This window comes from Octodon degus, unplaced genomic scaffold (genome assembly GCF_000260255.1).
Source record: "Octodon degus isolate 3935 unplaced genomic scaffold, OctDeg1.0 scaffold00116, whole genome shotgun sequence".
Classification (NCBI taxonomy): Eukaryota; Metazoa; Chordata; class Mammalia; order Rodentia; family Octodontidae; genus Octodon; species Octodon degus.
The window spans coordinates 9,423,375-9,439,791 of record NW_004524692.1 but is presented as its reverse complement, the minus strand read 5'-3'; the positions used below and the strand labels follow the sequence as shown (position 1 = coordinate 9,439,791).

Sequence of the window (16,417 nt, the reverse complement as noted above, 5' to 3'; positions counted from 1 at the left end):
TGGACGCTAGGTTTCTTTTGCATATATCCGAGTAGAAATACTGTTCCAAGTTAGTTCAGCTTCACTTGAAAAATCTCTAGTTCCATCACTTAGGAATGTTCGTACGACACTCAGCTGAATGGTGCAGTGTCAAAAGTCTTCACTACACAGAAACTGTCTTGTGCTACACTGAAGGAACATAGGAAGACGAGGGAAAGAAGACAATACAGAACTCAGCAGTCAGGAATGAGTTCTAAAAAGAGATAGGAGATTTATTTGGTGATTTCACTAAATTTTTTTTCAACGCCTACCGTTTCCTACGTACGAGCAGTAATACAAGACTTACAGATCATCAACAATGGGATCTTCTCTACAGTGTGATTTGTAGGAGACACTGCCGAATTCTGGCATAAGTGGCTGCTTCCTTGTTTACAAATCATCCTAAGCACTGATACAGCTTTGCTATCTTTGTGATGTCTGCATACGCCACAGTGTCTTACTCCAGGGAGAGATTGCGACAATGTAACCTGTAGATCACAGTTCCGCCTCACAGGCAAAAGCAAAATGCAAAGTATGTGCCATTGGGTGTTACCTGTCTTTCTGTACACAGGAAGGATCATCCAACAGTCCAGAAAACACACCAGATCAACGAGAGTTGAATGATCATATTGAAAATCAGACTGATGATGCCATCAGATATGTGGAGTTATTATGATTTTGAAAATAAATTTGTGCACACCCTATTGCTTCCTTACAGTCTACACAATAGTAAGAGGAATTCTGGATTAGATTTGCTAACGCTTCCGACAGCAGTGATTATGGTGTAAGCTTTCTCTCTGTACAGACGGAAAACATACGCTTTGATAAAAATCAACCAAAAACACTGTCTAATTCTCCTTGGGGCAGGGTAGAAATCTTAGTCCATACTGAGAGACAGTAGCTTGAAAACCTTTTTTAGTCTTGCTAGCAAGGACAGAACGAAAGACAGATGCATGGCCTACACCCACAGATATTGAATACGTAGAACTGCCTGCTCAGGCTATGGTAGATTTATTCAAGTGTCCTTGATGATAGGCGAGCCTGCAGATCACAGATTTTGTTTGCAAGTGAAATGTAGAAACCAAAGCCCATGTAATGTTACAGATCCATAACAGTGCATTAAGCACTTGCTCTGCTTTTGCACACAGGATGGACCTCCAAGTGGCACAGAACACACACCAGATGAAGGGCAGGTGAGTCCTGAGGTTCCACACCCAGACAGATATTCCACCTTAAGAGTGCTCCTACAAGTTTACCAGATATTTGGGTGCTTCCCGCATTTACCAACCTTGCAATCCAGAACTAAATGAGTGGTATTCTGGCTTCACTTTTCCAGAGACATGAGCCAGAGGGAATTAGGTTTTAATCACTGGAGTGGCCAGTGAACTAAACACGGAAGATTTCTTTGAACATTCATGGAGGTGTACTTCTGCGCGAATAGGACATGTTTCTTAGAGTTTTAGTGTCCATTCTGAGCTTCTATTGGTGCAGCTTGATAGGAACAATTGTATGAAAAAGTTCATTTTGTGTTACATCGTGAATAGAGTTTTTTATGCAGGATATCTCCTTTGCTAACCTGAAGGAATATAGGTACAAAAGGGAATACCCAACCATTGGAAGCAGAATCTGTCATGAATAGAAGAAGTAGACATGGGATTCAAGTAGTGCTTTTACTGAAATATGCTTTTCACAGTCACTTTGTTACATGAGATGCCAAGTTTACCATATTGAACACCAACAGTACAATCCGGTCTACAGTATGTTTTGTTGGAGATAACAGTTTGCCATACCATGTGGTTTCCTTGGATTGGAAATCACATGGACACGTAGATATAATTTGGCATCTGCTTTATGTCTGCTTACGCTAAATTAAACTAGTTCATGGATAGAAAGGGACAGCTCAGCCTGAAGAAGCCCTAGTACTCCTTGCAAGTAAAACATAGCAAACAATGTGCATGTGACGTGTTAGTGATATTAGTCTTCATTAGGCATTAACTCTGTCTCTTAACACAGGACAGAACTTCAAGTGGACCAGAAAGTGCACTAGAAAAAGGACAGGTCAGTCCCGATTTTCTGAATCAGGCAGACAACTCCAGTGCTTCGGTCAGTTTCTTATGTTCTAAGAAAATATCGTTGTTTATGAAACATCACCAAGTTGAATAAATACCTTAATGAAGAGCATTGTGCCTCGAGACATCCAGAATTTCTGGAACATGCCATTGTGCTCTCGCTTTCATGCCTTTAGATTGTGAACCTTCAATGAAAAATACCATTAGGCCAGGATAAATGTTCAGCCATGCTTGTCTTGAGGATGATCACTTTTTCTCTAATTTTTTTTTCAACTTGGACGAATTGTAGTACTGTTCTGTGGAAACATCAATGACCAATGGTAGTGCTATGGTTTGCTTTCCATTGTATTTTTTAGGTAGAAACTCTGCTTGGCAAAACTGAAGCATATTAGTAGAGAACAAAGGGGAAAGCCAACAAGTTTAAGTGTGGGCTGTGATGAATTACACAATGAAACATGGCTTTCTTGATGTGATTTGCTTAAATATGCTTTCAGGTTTATCGTTCCTCACTCCACATGCATCCCTTACATTCATGATGTAGTCACTAGGATTCTCCATACAGAGTCATATCCGAGAGCTGCAGAATACATTATGCCAAAGTCTGTAGGTTCCTTAGTTTGCTGTCATACTGGAACATACCTGTATCTTTGGTTTCCTCTGGGCATCTCCTTAGGACACAGGAGACTATTTCAGACCAGATGGAGGTTTTCTAGTCTGAAGTTGAACTCTTCTGCTTTCAAGGAACTTTAGAGAAACAGAATCCATAGAATGATGCAGACAGCTTAATCCTCATTAGAACTTATGTTTATTGTTCTTAGGATGAATCTTTCTGTGGACCACAAACCATAGCAGATCAAACAGAGCTGAGTCATGAATGTCAAAATGAGCCAGAAAATTCCAGCTGAGGAGTGTAATTATTTAATTTCCACAGGTTCATTCACTTGCACCCTAGACAAACATTGCACACCAGTGTTTAAGAAGAGGTATTCTGGCTTTAGTTGTCTACAGGCTTCTGAAAGAATTTATGCTGGATTCACTTTTATTCACTACAGTTTGATGGGAAACAGGGGATTACATTATAATCCATAATGTTATTTTTTTTATTTTTTCATATATCCTGGTAGAAATACTGTTCCAAGGTAGTTGAGAACCACTTGAAAAATGTGTAGTTCCATTTCTTAGGAAAGTGCTATAAGAATGTCAACTCAATGATATTTTGTGAAATGTCTTCATTACACAGAATCTCTCCTGTGCTAAAGTCAAGAAACATAGGAAGATGAGGGAAAAATACAGAATTTAGATCTCAGCACTCAGCAGTGAGTTCTAACAAGATATAGGGTATTCATTTGGTGTTTTTACTAAATTTGAATTTCAACAACTACATTTTTTATATACCAGGAGCAATACATGATTTGCAGATCTTCAACAGTGGGATCTTCTCTGTAGTGTGATTTGAAGGAGACACTGAATGAATTCTGGCCTAGGCTGCTTCTTCCTTGTTTACAATCATCCCTTGGCACTCTTATATCTTCGCTAGCTATGTGATATCACCATATTCCACCGTGTCTTTCTTCAGGGACAGATTGCAATAGTCTAGCCTGTAGAGCACGGCGTTATTGTTCAAAGGCACTAGCAAATAGCACAGTCTGTCCCATTGGGTGTTAACTGTCTTTCTGTACACAGGAAGGACCATGCAACAGTTCAGTAAGCACACCAGATCAAAAACAGATGAGTGGTCAATTTCAAAATCAGAATGATAATGCCAGCAGATAAGTGATGTTATTATGATTTTTAAAATAAATGTTTGTATGCCATATAGCTTCCTTACAATATACACATTAGTAAGAAGTATGCTGGCTTAACTTTTCCACCGGCTTCAGGTAGTATTTACTATGGTGTAAGCTTTCTGTCTATAGAGTGGGACAACTTACGCTATGTAAGAATACAACCAAGAACCATGTCTAATTCTCTGAGGGCAAGATACATATCTTAGTCCATAGTGAGAGACAGTAGTTTGAAAACCTCTGTTTGGTCTTGCTATCAAGGACTGAACCTAAGACAAATTTATGGCCTGCGACCAATGATATTGAGTATGCAGAAAAGCTAATATTTTTAACAGTAAGGAACATATGAATACAAGGGTAAAAACAACCACATAATAGGAGGTCTAATTGAATTCTATTGAGACATAGGATTCAAGTTTCCTTTTTAAAAAATATTTCTTCCAAATCCTATGCTTACTTCCATCAGACAGAAATCTTGCAGAGATGATATAAACCATGCGATCCTCTGTCCAGCGTATTTTCTCAGAGATTCAGTGGTAGTTATTCCATACACTGTGGATTCCCTGACGTTGCAAACATGGTGACACATAGATATAGGTTTGTTTTCTTCTTGATGCCTGCTCAGGCATGGTTGAATTCTTCTGGTGTCCTAGATGATAGGCGAGCCTGAAGACCAGAGTTTTTGCTTGCAAGTGAAAAGAAGACATCAAAGTCCATTTAATGTTACAGATACATAACAGTTCACTTGCTCTGCTTTAGCGCACAGGATGGACCTCCAAGTGGCACAGAACATACACCAGATGAAGGACAGGTTAGTCCTGAAGTTCCACAACCAGACAGATACTCCACCTTAAGAGTGCTCTTGCAAGTTTACCAGAACTTTGGGTGCTTCCCGCATTTACGAAACTTGCAATCCATAGCTTAGTGAGTGGCATTCTGGCTTCACTTTTCTAGAGACATGAGGCAGAGCAAATTAGTTTTTTATCACTGGAGTGGCCAATGCACTAAACACAGAACATTTCTTTGAACATTTATGGAGGTGTGCTTCTGCGCGAATAGGACATGTTTTCTTAGAGTTTTAGAGTCCATTGTGAGCTTAATTGTTGCAGCTTGAAAGGAACAATTGTGTAAAGGCAAATTATATAGTGTCCTTGCTTCTATACTTTCATAGAGTATGTTTTTCCACTCTACAGGCATAAAACTTATACCACAGTAAATTTTGAGTGAAGCCTTTAGAAAAGCAAAGGCACAATGCCTATTACCTATATGTAGCTTGTAAGAAAGCTATGTGGTGTCCATAAATTTTATATACAAAATCAAAATACCTCCATTTATGTGCTGGCATTATCAGTCTGATTTAGCTATTGAGCACTCACCTGTCCTTGACCTTATGTGATTTTTTTGAACTTTCATGGAGTTGTGCTTCTGCAGGAGTAGTACAAGTTCTCTTAAGAGTTTTAGAGTCCATTGTGATCCTCTATTTGTTCATCTTGCAATGAAGAAGTATATAAATAAAGGACAAATGTGTATTCCACTGAGAATAGAGTTGTTTATGCAGGATATCATAACGGAACATAAGGAAAATAGTTAACTCCCACAATTGGAAGCAGAATCTGTCGTGAATAGAGGAAGTAGTTGTGATTCAATTTGTGCATTTACTGAACTGTGCTTTTTGCATCGGCTTTCTTACATCAGATGCCATGTTTGCTGTATTGAGCACAAACAGTAGGATCTGGTCTACAGTGTTTTTTCTTGGAGATACCATTCTGCCATACCATATGGTTTTCTTGGTTTGAAAATCATTTTGACACGTAGATATACATTTGGCATCTGCTTTCTGTCTGCTTATGGTACAGTAAAGTAGTTAATGAATAGAATGTGATAACTCAGCCTGAAGAAGACCTAGTGCTCCTGCAAGTAAAATGTGGCAAACAATGTCCATGCTATATTGCAGAGATATTAGTCTTCATTAATCATTAACTGTGTCTTTGCACACAGGACGGATCTTCACCCAGTCCAAAACGTGCACCAGATGAAGGACAGGTGAGTCCTGAGTTTCTAAATCAGACTGATAATTCCAATGCATTGGTCAGATTCTTGTGCTCTAAAAACAATAGTAGTTTATGAAACATCCCCAAATTGCAATCAAGACCTGAATAAGGAGCATTGTGCCTCAAGACATCCACAAGGTTCCAGAACAAGCCATTGTGCTTTTGCTTTTATGGCTCTAGAAGGTGAAACTACAATGAGGAATAAAATTAGGCCACGATAAACATTTAGGCATGCTTGTGTTGAGGACGAACTCTTTGTCTACACTGTTTTTATTATTCTCTACTTTGAGGATCTAGTAATACTGCTTTCTAGGAACATCAGTGATCAATTCCAACGCTATGGTCTGCATTCAATTGTCTTCATTACGTAGAAACTCTGTTTGGCTAAACTGAAGCACCTTATGAGTGAACAAGGGGAAATCCAGCAACTGGAAGTGTGGGCAGTGATGAATTACAGTATTAGACATCATTTTCATGATGTGATTTTCTTAAATTTGCTTTCCAGGTTTAATGTTGCTATCTCCACATGCATCCCTTACATTCATGATGCACACAATAAGATCCTCTGTACAGTGTCATATCTGGGAGGTACAGAATGTTTAAGCCTCGTTACACGTTATACTTATTGTACTTAGGATGGATCCTTACTTGGGCCAGAAAACATAGCAGATCAAGTAGAGTTGAATGATGAATTTCACAATGAGACAGACAATTCCAGCTTAGAAAAGACAGAACTGAAGAAATCTGCGTGGTCTGGATTCAGTAATATGAAGTTTGCATATTCTCTAATTTTTAAAGTTAAATGTACATACTTTCCAAGGGTAAAACCAACAATATAGTTGGAGTTCTACTTGAATTCTACTCAGAAATATTTGATTCAAGTTCCATTTCTAATAGATATATTCTCAAACTATTGTACTTTCTTAAGTCCTAGAGAATCTTTGCCCAAATGAGATAAACCTTTTGATTTTCTGTGCAGTGTATTTTGTTGGATAATGCACTGGGACTTATTCCTTGGGCTGTTTATTCCCTGACTACACAACCATAGTGAGACATAAATGTAGCTTTTTTTCTTCTGTATGTATGCTCAGGGTTGGTAGAATTCTTCAGGTGTTCTTGATGATAGGGTAGCCTGAAGATCACAGTTTTTCCTTGCAAGGGAGTGTAGAATTCAAAGTCTGTGTAATGTTAGATCCATATCAGTTCCTTAGGCATTTGCTCTCCTTTTGTACACAGAATGTATCTTCCAGTGGTGCAGAAAATTCACTGGATGAGGACAGGTGAGTCCTGAGGTCACAAAACAAGATACTACAGCTTGAGATTGCTATTATTTAGTTTACAAGAAATTTAGGTGTTTACTTCATTTACTAACCTTGAAGTCCATAGCTTAGTAAGTGATATTCTTAGTAAGTGGTTTTCTAAGGGCATTTCAAAGAGGAATTTATGGTTAACATTTATTTTACTGGTGTGGCGCATGTACTAAACGCACAGCATATCTTTGAACATTTATTGAGGTGTGCTTCTACCAGGGTAGAACAAGTTTTCATAGATTACTTGATTCCAATCTTCACCTCTATTTGCTCAGCTTGCAAGGAAGTGGTGTTAGAAAAAAGAACAACTGTTTGATCCATTGAGAATAGACTTATTTCTTCAGGATATCTCTTTTGCTAACCTGAAGGAATATAAGATCACAGGGAAAACACCAACAGTAGGCAGTAGAATCTTCCATCAATTCAAGCAGTAGACTTGGCATTCAAGTTGTGATTTACTGAGTTGTACTTTTATGCAGTGGTTTGCTTACATCAGATGCCACACTTGCCATATTGAACACAAACTGTAGGTTACGGTCTACCGTGTATTTCCTTCAAGATGCCTTTGCACCATACCTGTGGTTTCCTTGGTTTGGAAACTATATTAACACCTAGATATACATTTTTCATCTGCTTTATGGCTGCTTATGCTACAGTAAATTAGTTCAGGGATAAAATTTGATAGCTCAGCCTGAAAAGACCTAGTTTTCCTTGCAAGCAACTAGTGGCAAAAGAAATCCTTATGATGTTATAGCTGTTAGTCTTTGTTAAGCATTTCCTGTGTCTCTCTGTACACAAGACTTATCCTCAACTGGTCCACAAAATACACCAGATGAAGGACAGGTGAATCTTGAGTTTCAAAATCAGACAGATAAGTCCAGGGGATTGATTGAATTACTATACTCTACACAAATACAGTTGTTTATTAAATATAGCCATCTTGCAATTAAGACTTTTGTAAGGAGCATTCTGCCTGGAGATTTCTACAGGCTTCAGGCAGAAACTATTGTGGTTTTGATTTCCTGTCTCTAGAATGTGAAAATATAATGAAGAATACTATTTGGCCATGATAAATGTTCATGCAAACTTGTGTCGACAATGAACTCTCTGTGTAAACATTTTTTTTACTCTAATTTAAGGAACCAGTAGTTCTGCTTTCTAGGAGCATGAATAAGTCAAAGGAACACTATGGTCTGGATTCTACAGTCTTCATTAGGGAGAAAGTCTTTTTGGCTAAACTGAAGCACCTTATAAGAGCACAAGGGGAAATCTAACAACAGGAAGAGTGGGCAGTCATGAATTCAAACATTAGACATGGCTTCAAGATGTGCTTTTGCTTAAGTTTGCTTTCCATATTTAAAGTTCCTCACCCCAGATGCATCCCTTGTCTTCATATATACACAGTAGGATCCTCCATATGCTGTCATATCTGGGAGATGCAGAAATAATTATGCCTAAGTCTGTAGGTTTCTTGACTTTTAAGTCATAGTGGGACATATCTATATCTTTGGTTTCTTCTGGATGTCTCCTTATGACACTGGAGATTATGTCAGGTTTTATGCTGGTGATCTAGTCTGAAGATAACCTGTCCTGCTTGCAATGAACTTCAGGAAATGAGAATCCACATAATGATCCAAATATTTCAGGCCTCATTAGATATTATATTTATCGTCCAAAGGATGGATTCTGATACAGGTGAGTCATGAATTTCAACATGAGACAGATTATTCCAGTTTAGGAGTATAGTTATTATGCTTTCCACAGGTTCAGTCACTTGCACCCTAGACATACATTACACTCCATGGCTTATTAAGTGATACTCTGACTTTAGTTTTCTACAGGCTTCTGAAGGAATTCGTGCTGGGATCACTTGTATTACACTAGTGTGAAATAAAAGTACACTAGTGAAATAAAAGTACACTGGAGATTACCATATAACCATGAACTCTAATTCTTTTCTGCATACATCTGGGTAGAAATCTTTGTCTTTAGTTTTTTTGGCTCTACTTTAAATATATTTTGTTCCATCACCTAGTAAAGGCTGAACCATTGTCAACAGAACGGTGTGGTATCAAAAGTCTTCATTACCCTGGAACTGTCTTGTGCTAAGCTCAAGGAACATAAAAACACACTTGAAAAATAATTCTAGCAAGAGACAAGGTACTCAATTGGTGATTTCACTAAATTTTTATTTCAAGGACTACAATTTCATATATATGAGCTGCAAAACATGGCATACAGATCATCAACAATGGGATGCTCTCTACATTGTTTCTTTTCTGGGAAACATTGAATTAATTCTGGCATAGGAGGTTGCTTCCTTATTCAGAAATCATCCTGAGACTTTGGTGTATCTTTTATATCTATTTTACATCTGGTTATGCCACAGTGGTTTGCTTCAGGGATAAATAGTGATAGTCTATCCTGTGTTCACATAGTTATGCTTTTGACCAACAAGAGAAAAACAGTGTCCCTGTAATGGTAGGGAGACATCATGCTTCATTATGCACTAGTTCTCTTTTGTTTCACAGCATGGACCATTCCTCTGCCAAAGGAAGCACACCATATCAAGAACTGATGAGTCTTCTATTTCAAAACCAGATTGATAATTCCAGTTTATGGGTGGAATTTTTATTTTTTTGAAAATATAATTGTGTACATATTATATCTTCTTCATTATCTTCAGATTAGTAATTGTTGTTCTGGATTTAGTTTTCTACAGGCTTCAGGCAGAAATTATTATGCTGTAACTTTTATGCCAGCAGAGTGGAAAAATATACGGAGTACAAAAGTAGAAACATGAGCAGGAACATTCAATTCTTGTTGAATTGAAACAATGGACATGGGATTTAAGTTTCATTTTTTTATAAATATTGCTTTTGAGTATCATAAGAAGAGATGTGATAAACCAGTAATGCAACAGGCATGGAAATTATCTTTGGCACTTGTACATACCTACATAAGCATCTTTACAATGATATCATTTAATATTTATTTAATCCACTATTGTGAGTAAGTAGTTCTGTTCACACAAACAAGTAAAAACAGCTTCCATTGTATGGAGAGGAAACTTTAGGATTCATTATCAGTCTCTGTTTTTCTGTACTTCAGGAAACTATGCACTTCAAGGAACGGACACTTGATGAAAGAAGGGTAGAGCAGAGAAACACCATTGTTGTTCAGTACAGGTTGATCTATCAGGATATTAAGGTAAACATATAATAGAAGTCTATGTGGTATTCTGATGATTTCCTTTTCCTGAATTTGATTTGATTTAATCAGATTTTAATTTATTTTGATTACAGTATGGAATAATTTGCATTAATTTCTGTCTAAAAGTTAGTGATAGACTGTGCAGTCTACTTTATGTCCCAGCCACAGTCTTTCATCCTCATAATTTATGATTTCTAAACTTCAGGGAAAACATCAGAAGCATAAAGCTTTTGAAGAGGAAATACAAGCCAAAGAAAGTGACCTTCTTGAACTGGAAGAGACCAGGGAAGCCCGATTAAATGAAGATCATTTTGCCCATGAAGATACTAAGGTGACTGAAGAATAAGTATCTCAAAGAGGAATTTCTATTTGTTGATTATAATCTGAAAGCTTCAACTGATTATGCCAATTATCAGGGCTGACATAATGCACTTAGAATAAGTATTTCTGCCTTGTGTTGTGCTGACAGTGGAGGCAGAGAAAGTATAGGATCTCACTGTGTTTAGTGGGGATGCGAAAGAAGAATCAGAATGTGGAACATGTCACCAGATGGTATTCCACTTTTCCTTCTGCCATCTGCTGCAGTTTGGCTTAAGAAGAAGTTCACTTCAATCTGATTTCTATTTCTTAGTTGTATCAGCTTTACTACACGCTTTTTGCCTATTTCTTTTTACTTCATTGTCCATATATCTGTCTCCTCAAATATTTTGTGTTCTCCCATTTGAGTCTTTCTGAATTTTTCTTTGTTTTGTGAAGTCTTTTTCTTTTCATATACTATAGCCTTTAACTCTCTTTCTATCCTGAATATTCTTTCCCACTTTTTTCAAGTAATCCTTAATATTTCCTGTTTTCAGATAATCTCCTTTGAATGGTGAATTCTACCAACATCCACCATTTGATATCATTTATTACTCTTCTACACAATATTAGTATATAATCTATTTCTTACGTAGCTTATTCAGTCTTTCAAATATATTCAGTGAATGTGCACAGTGAATTCATGATGCTTTATCTGACTGAACTCTGTACATCTCATATTTTTTATGTTGTCCAACAGATTTCCATTACTTTTTCACAATTTGGACTTGTATTTTTTTTTTATTTAGCATGAACATTATTTCCTATCCTCCTGTCAGCAAAGTATATCCAAGCAACAGAGGCTTTAACCAGAAAATACTTTTTAAGAAAAAAAATAATAAAACTCTTCAAATTTATTTGCTTATGTGGAATATTAAAAATTGTATTATTTAGTTTTACATATAATTAATATCATACATTAAGTAAAATTGAGAATTTTTAAAACATCTCCTGTCTGTGAGGTTCACTAGGACTGTATTGGACAGAATCATATCAAGGTTCAGAGAGAAATGTGGTACAAATGCTAGCTTGAAAAACACAGTAGTTGAAAAACCTAATATTCTTGAAGACACAATACAGTTGGTAACTTTACTTTCATAAGCTATATAATAGGATTGGCCTGATAGCTCAGCAAACTAAAGCACCTACTTGGGCAGAGTGCAGTGGCCAGGGTTTGATCTCCAGCCTGCCTGTCGCTCCCCCACCCCTTCCCCATAGGGCACTCTAGATGGCGATTGAGACTGGGCATGGTAGAGTGCCTGTAACCCTAGCACTTGGGAGGCTGAAAACAGGAGGATCACTGCAAGTACGATAGTGAGACCCTGTATACCCTATAGACCCTCCCCTAAATACAGAAAAAAAAAGATATGTAATAAGTGATGTTCTGAGCTAATCTGGTATCCAAAACCCCACATACAGTCTTGAGTCATATACTCCCCAAATATTCTTACTCTCTTGGTGCCACAGTTTTCTAATAAATCAACAAAATTTAGCTTTTATGCTTTCTGTTACCATGGTTGCTTTTGCACTTAGAATACTCACTGCCTGATATCTGGCTGTCTTCCTGTTCCTTAAGATCCTGTTTGTATTTGCAGTCTTTCATGCATTTTTCCTTTTATCCACATTATTGCTTATAGTTGATCTATTCTCTCAGAACCCAAAGTGTTTTAACAAACATTTATCTAATGGAATATATTTTCCAGTGGAACAAACAATTGCATACATATGCAATTTTTAAGTTATTCATAAATGATGGAAGGAAGAGTTTTTAACCTAGATGTTGCTCTGTGTGTGTGTGTGTGTGTGTGTGTGTGTGTGTGTGTGTGTTTTACTGGAGATTTAAGTCAAGGCCTTGTGCATGCTAGGCAAGCATTCTACCACTGACCTACATTTTCTGCACAAGTCTCTGGGTCTGTACCTTCTGCATAGCCTCAGTACTCCTTCTTTCTTCCCTAAAGACCCATCTGGAAGAACTACGCAGACTGTGGGACCTGCTGCTGGAGCTGACCAAGGAGAAGAGTGACTGGCTATGGCAGAACCTGAAGTTCTATCAGTACTTCCTGGAGTGTGGTGATATCTTGGAATGGATTGAAGAGAAGGTATAGGACAGGACACAGACAGCACCCTTCCCCCTGGCCCAGCGACTCCACAGGAATTCATTGCAAGCTATTCACAAAGAAGCCACAATGTCTGTTTGTGGACATCATTCCCTGGAACAAGAGGAATTTTTGGCAAATAAGCAATAACATTAAGGGGAGGAAATCGTAGGGGATAAGTATAAATTTGTGGTTCTAAATATGGAGAAGACAAGACCGACACAAAGATCTTGCCTTAGAATATCATCTAGGTTCATCATCCTCTTTGCACTTTTATGATCTTTAACTCCTTCTCCCAGGTTTCTGCTCAGTTTGAGAGCCTGGCTGAAAATATTTCCAGCATTTCCCCAAATCTCTTATCCTTCAGTGTTTACAGACATAAAGGTTTATTTATTTAGTAATGGTATATTTAAAAGAGTAGTAAAGTAGAACCAGGATGAACTGCTTCTTCATCTACCAGAACATGAGAGAGTTCCCAGTATTTCTAAGTTATAACCAGATTGCAAGCTTGGGTCTTGGACTTTTGATCTGTTAGAACTCCTCAGTGTTTGTTGTGAGTCAGCAAATTATTTTTTGTCTACAGAAATCTATTGTGACATCTACAGAGCTGGGTGAGGCCTGGGAGCGCACAGAATTTTTGCATAAGAAGTTTGAAGAGTTTCAGGAGGAACTGTCAGCTCGAAAGAGGAGAGTGGATGAAGTGAACAAATATGCCAATGAGTGTGCTGAGGTGAGATGGTATGAAAGTCATTCCAGGAAAAGGGTTCTTTGCCCAGTAGCTGGCGGGCTATGAGGGAAGTGAGATGCTGTGAGAGAACAGCAGGATGCATGTTCTGGTACCACCTACTCTGGGAAGTTTCATCTTCCCATTACAGCCATCTTTTGTCAGTCTATGGGAATAGAAGTGTGTGTGTGTGTGTGTGTGTGTGTGTGTGTGTGTGTGTGTGCTTGTACTTGTGTGAGGGGGGAAGAGAGGAATTTATCAGAAGCTAACTTCTGTACAATGCAGTAGACTGGTTATTCACATTTAGGGATATATTTTGTTTTTGTGAAATGAAACAAGAATAAAGTAGTGGATAATATAAAACAATGTTTCTTCATCTATGTGCCTAGCTATGCACCCATAATATTATTATACATTATTATCTTAGGGTGTTGAAGGGGAAGAGGCAGATTTACCTCATTTACTTAAAGACATACTTATAAAATTTGAACTCTGAGCAGACAAAGATTTAGGTCTTTTACGTATTAGGAAAATGATTCTAATATGTAAAAGAAACCTATGTTAGCAGGTGTGACCCTTGGCATCAAGGGCACAGAGTACAAAATCTGACAGATCTGTGTTCCAAGTTCTGATTAAGTGGATCAGGTAAACTAAGAACAGGGCTATGGTGAAAGGCAGTCTTGTTACAGTGTCCACTCTGTGCTTCTGACCAAATATAAACCCTGTAAAGTGGGGAAATGTTCTTTGATGTAACTTCATCTCTGCACAAGTTCATTGTTGATACCTTTCTCCAGGAGAACCATCCAGAGCTGCTCGTGATAAAGCTAGAGCAGGATGAGGTCAATGCTGCTTGGAAGGATCTCTCTAACCTGGCTTCCCAGAGAAGGGAAACTTTGTCCGGTGCTGCAGATCTCCAGAGATTCAAAAGGTATAACCTGTCCACCCTCAGATGACATCATGTTTACTTGTATTGGCTCTGTCTTAGTCACCTATCTTTTCACTGGGACAAAGTACCTGACCCCTGCAACTTAAAGAAGAAGTTTATTTTTCTGATGGTTACAAACAATGGTCAGTTCATTTGAAGGAAGACACAATATGGAAGAAGCATGTGGCGGTGGAAAACTCCTTATATCACAGCAGCCAGGGAAGCATGGAGCATGAGGAGGAGCAGGGGAGGGGGATAAACAATTCTAGGACATCTTTAGTGACCTAGCTCTTCTGGTCCCACCTTGAAATAGTTGAAATAGCACCTGTGGATGCTGGATAGAGCCACTGAGTATAGCATCCCTGTGAAGCAATCACATTATAAACACATAAGGCTTTGGGGCCATTGTAACTCTAAACTCTAACAATCCCTATCTACTCCTGCTTGCAATTCATTGCCAGTACTTCAAAGTGCATCATGCATTAACCTTTGCAGCAGCAAGGAAGTTAAGACAATTGAGATCCCCTCAGTAACCAATTATGGGAAGTTGGGTTCCAAAGCAATAGAAAAATTAGCACTAATGTATTAGGGATAGAAGTTCTGCAGAGGAGAGAAAAGTAAGACAAACATAGTTGAGGATGAGTTTGGGGAAAAATGTATCCATGAATAGTTGACTTTTATATAAGAAGCATCCATGGGAGCTCAACCACCAAGAGACTATGATCCCTAATATTTCAATATTATAACTTTATGAACTTTATAAGTAGGAACTTTAAAGGTTACCTTTGCTGGTCTGTGGGAAGGCAGGAAATTGGCTATCTGAGTGGACTATGTTGATCCACGCTGCTTAGCCTGTTTTTCTGTTGCCTTGCAATATTACGTTCATTTGGTCAGAGCCTACATTAATGTCTGGTAGGGATGTGACGGAAGCCATCCAGTGGATCAAAGAGAAGGAGCCTCTTCTCATCTCTGAAGACTATGGCAAAGACCTTGTTAGCTCTGAGGCCCTGTTTCACAGTCACAAGGGACTGGAAAGGAGCCTTGCAGTCATGGATGACAAGGTAAGTCACTCTGGGGAAATGAAACTGTTTAGTGATCATCCTGCCTTCACCTAACACCATCATCAAAGAGGACATAGTAACTTCAGGTTGTAATGAAGGAAAAATTCTATGGTACTTGTATATATTTCATAATGTAGTTCATATTGTTTCAGATACTGTGAAATTATTTTTATTAAAATATACACAAATGTTTACGTTCTTTGTGTTTTGTACAGTATTTCATAATTTAAGAACAAAAAAAATCTCTAAAACGAATCTATAATCTCCATGGTCACAGTCTTTCCTTTGAGTATATTTTTTCTTGAAGATGTATTTTATTTATTTTAGTCTTTTCCTCTGTAGATCAGGAAAAATCTCTTCTTTTTCTTCTTATAATAAACTCAGTGATACTCATGGTAAATCCACCACTAAGCTCTCTTTTAATCTGAAAAGCTCTAGCTCTCATGTCTAAAAGACCAGAAACAACTACACTAGAACTCAGTGTAAGCCCATGTCTTTAAGTAATTCCACCCTACATTCACCTCTCAACTTTAGCCATAATTGAAAACACTTACTACTGAGTGTCCATGGAAGACCCAGCCACAGAAAGCTCCAAACTAGCTTAGCTTTAAACATAGGCTGACTGTGTGGGCAGTTTCCCCAAACTTCTATAATGCTTCATTCAAACCATAATATGTAGAAAGTTATCATATCTATGTTTTGACATAAGAGACCAGCTTTTAAAGAATTGATTATGAAAAGGTCTGGTTTTACTGAAGTTTTCTTTTTCCTTTCTTTCTTTCTTTCTTTCTTTCTTTTTTTTTTTTTTT

At 37.8% G+C, this 16,417-nt stretch overlaps 1 protein-coding gene across 1 annotated transcript in view; it reads left to right on the top strand.

Moving 5' to 3' along the window:
* Nucleotides 1-16,417, top strand: part of LOC101573778 (spectrin alpha chain, erythrocytic 1-like) — a gene marked incomplete at its 5' end in the record, with an annotated part of 104,995 nt that overhangs the window by 261 nt on the left and 88,317 nt on the right. The window contains 9 exon segments of the mRNA XM_012516632.2: nucleotides 1,167-1,211; nucleotides 2,032-2,121; nucleotides 5,870-5,914; nucleotides 10,344-10,442; nucleotides 10,651-10,776; nucleotides 12,761-12,901; nucleotides 13,482-13,628; nucleotides 14,417-14,550; nucleotides 15,464-15,608. Of these exon segments, the coding sequence (XP_012372086.2) occupies nucleotides 1,167-1,211; nucleotides 2,032-2,121; nucleotides 5,870-5,914; nucleotides 10,344-10,442; nucleotides 10,651-10,776; nucleotides 12,761-12,901; nucleotides 13,482-13,628; nucleotides 14,417-14,550; nucleotides 15,464-15,608 (972 nt within the window).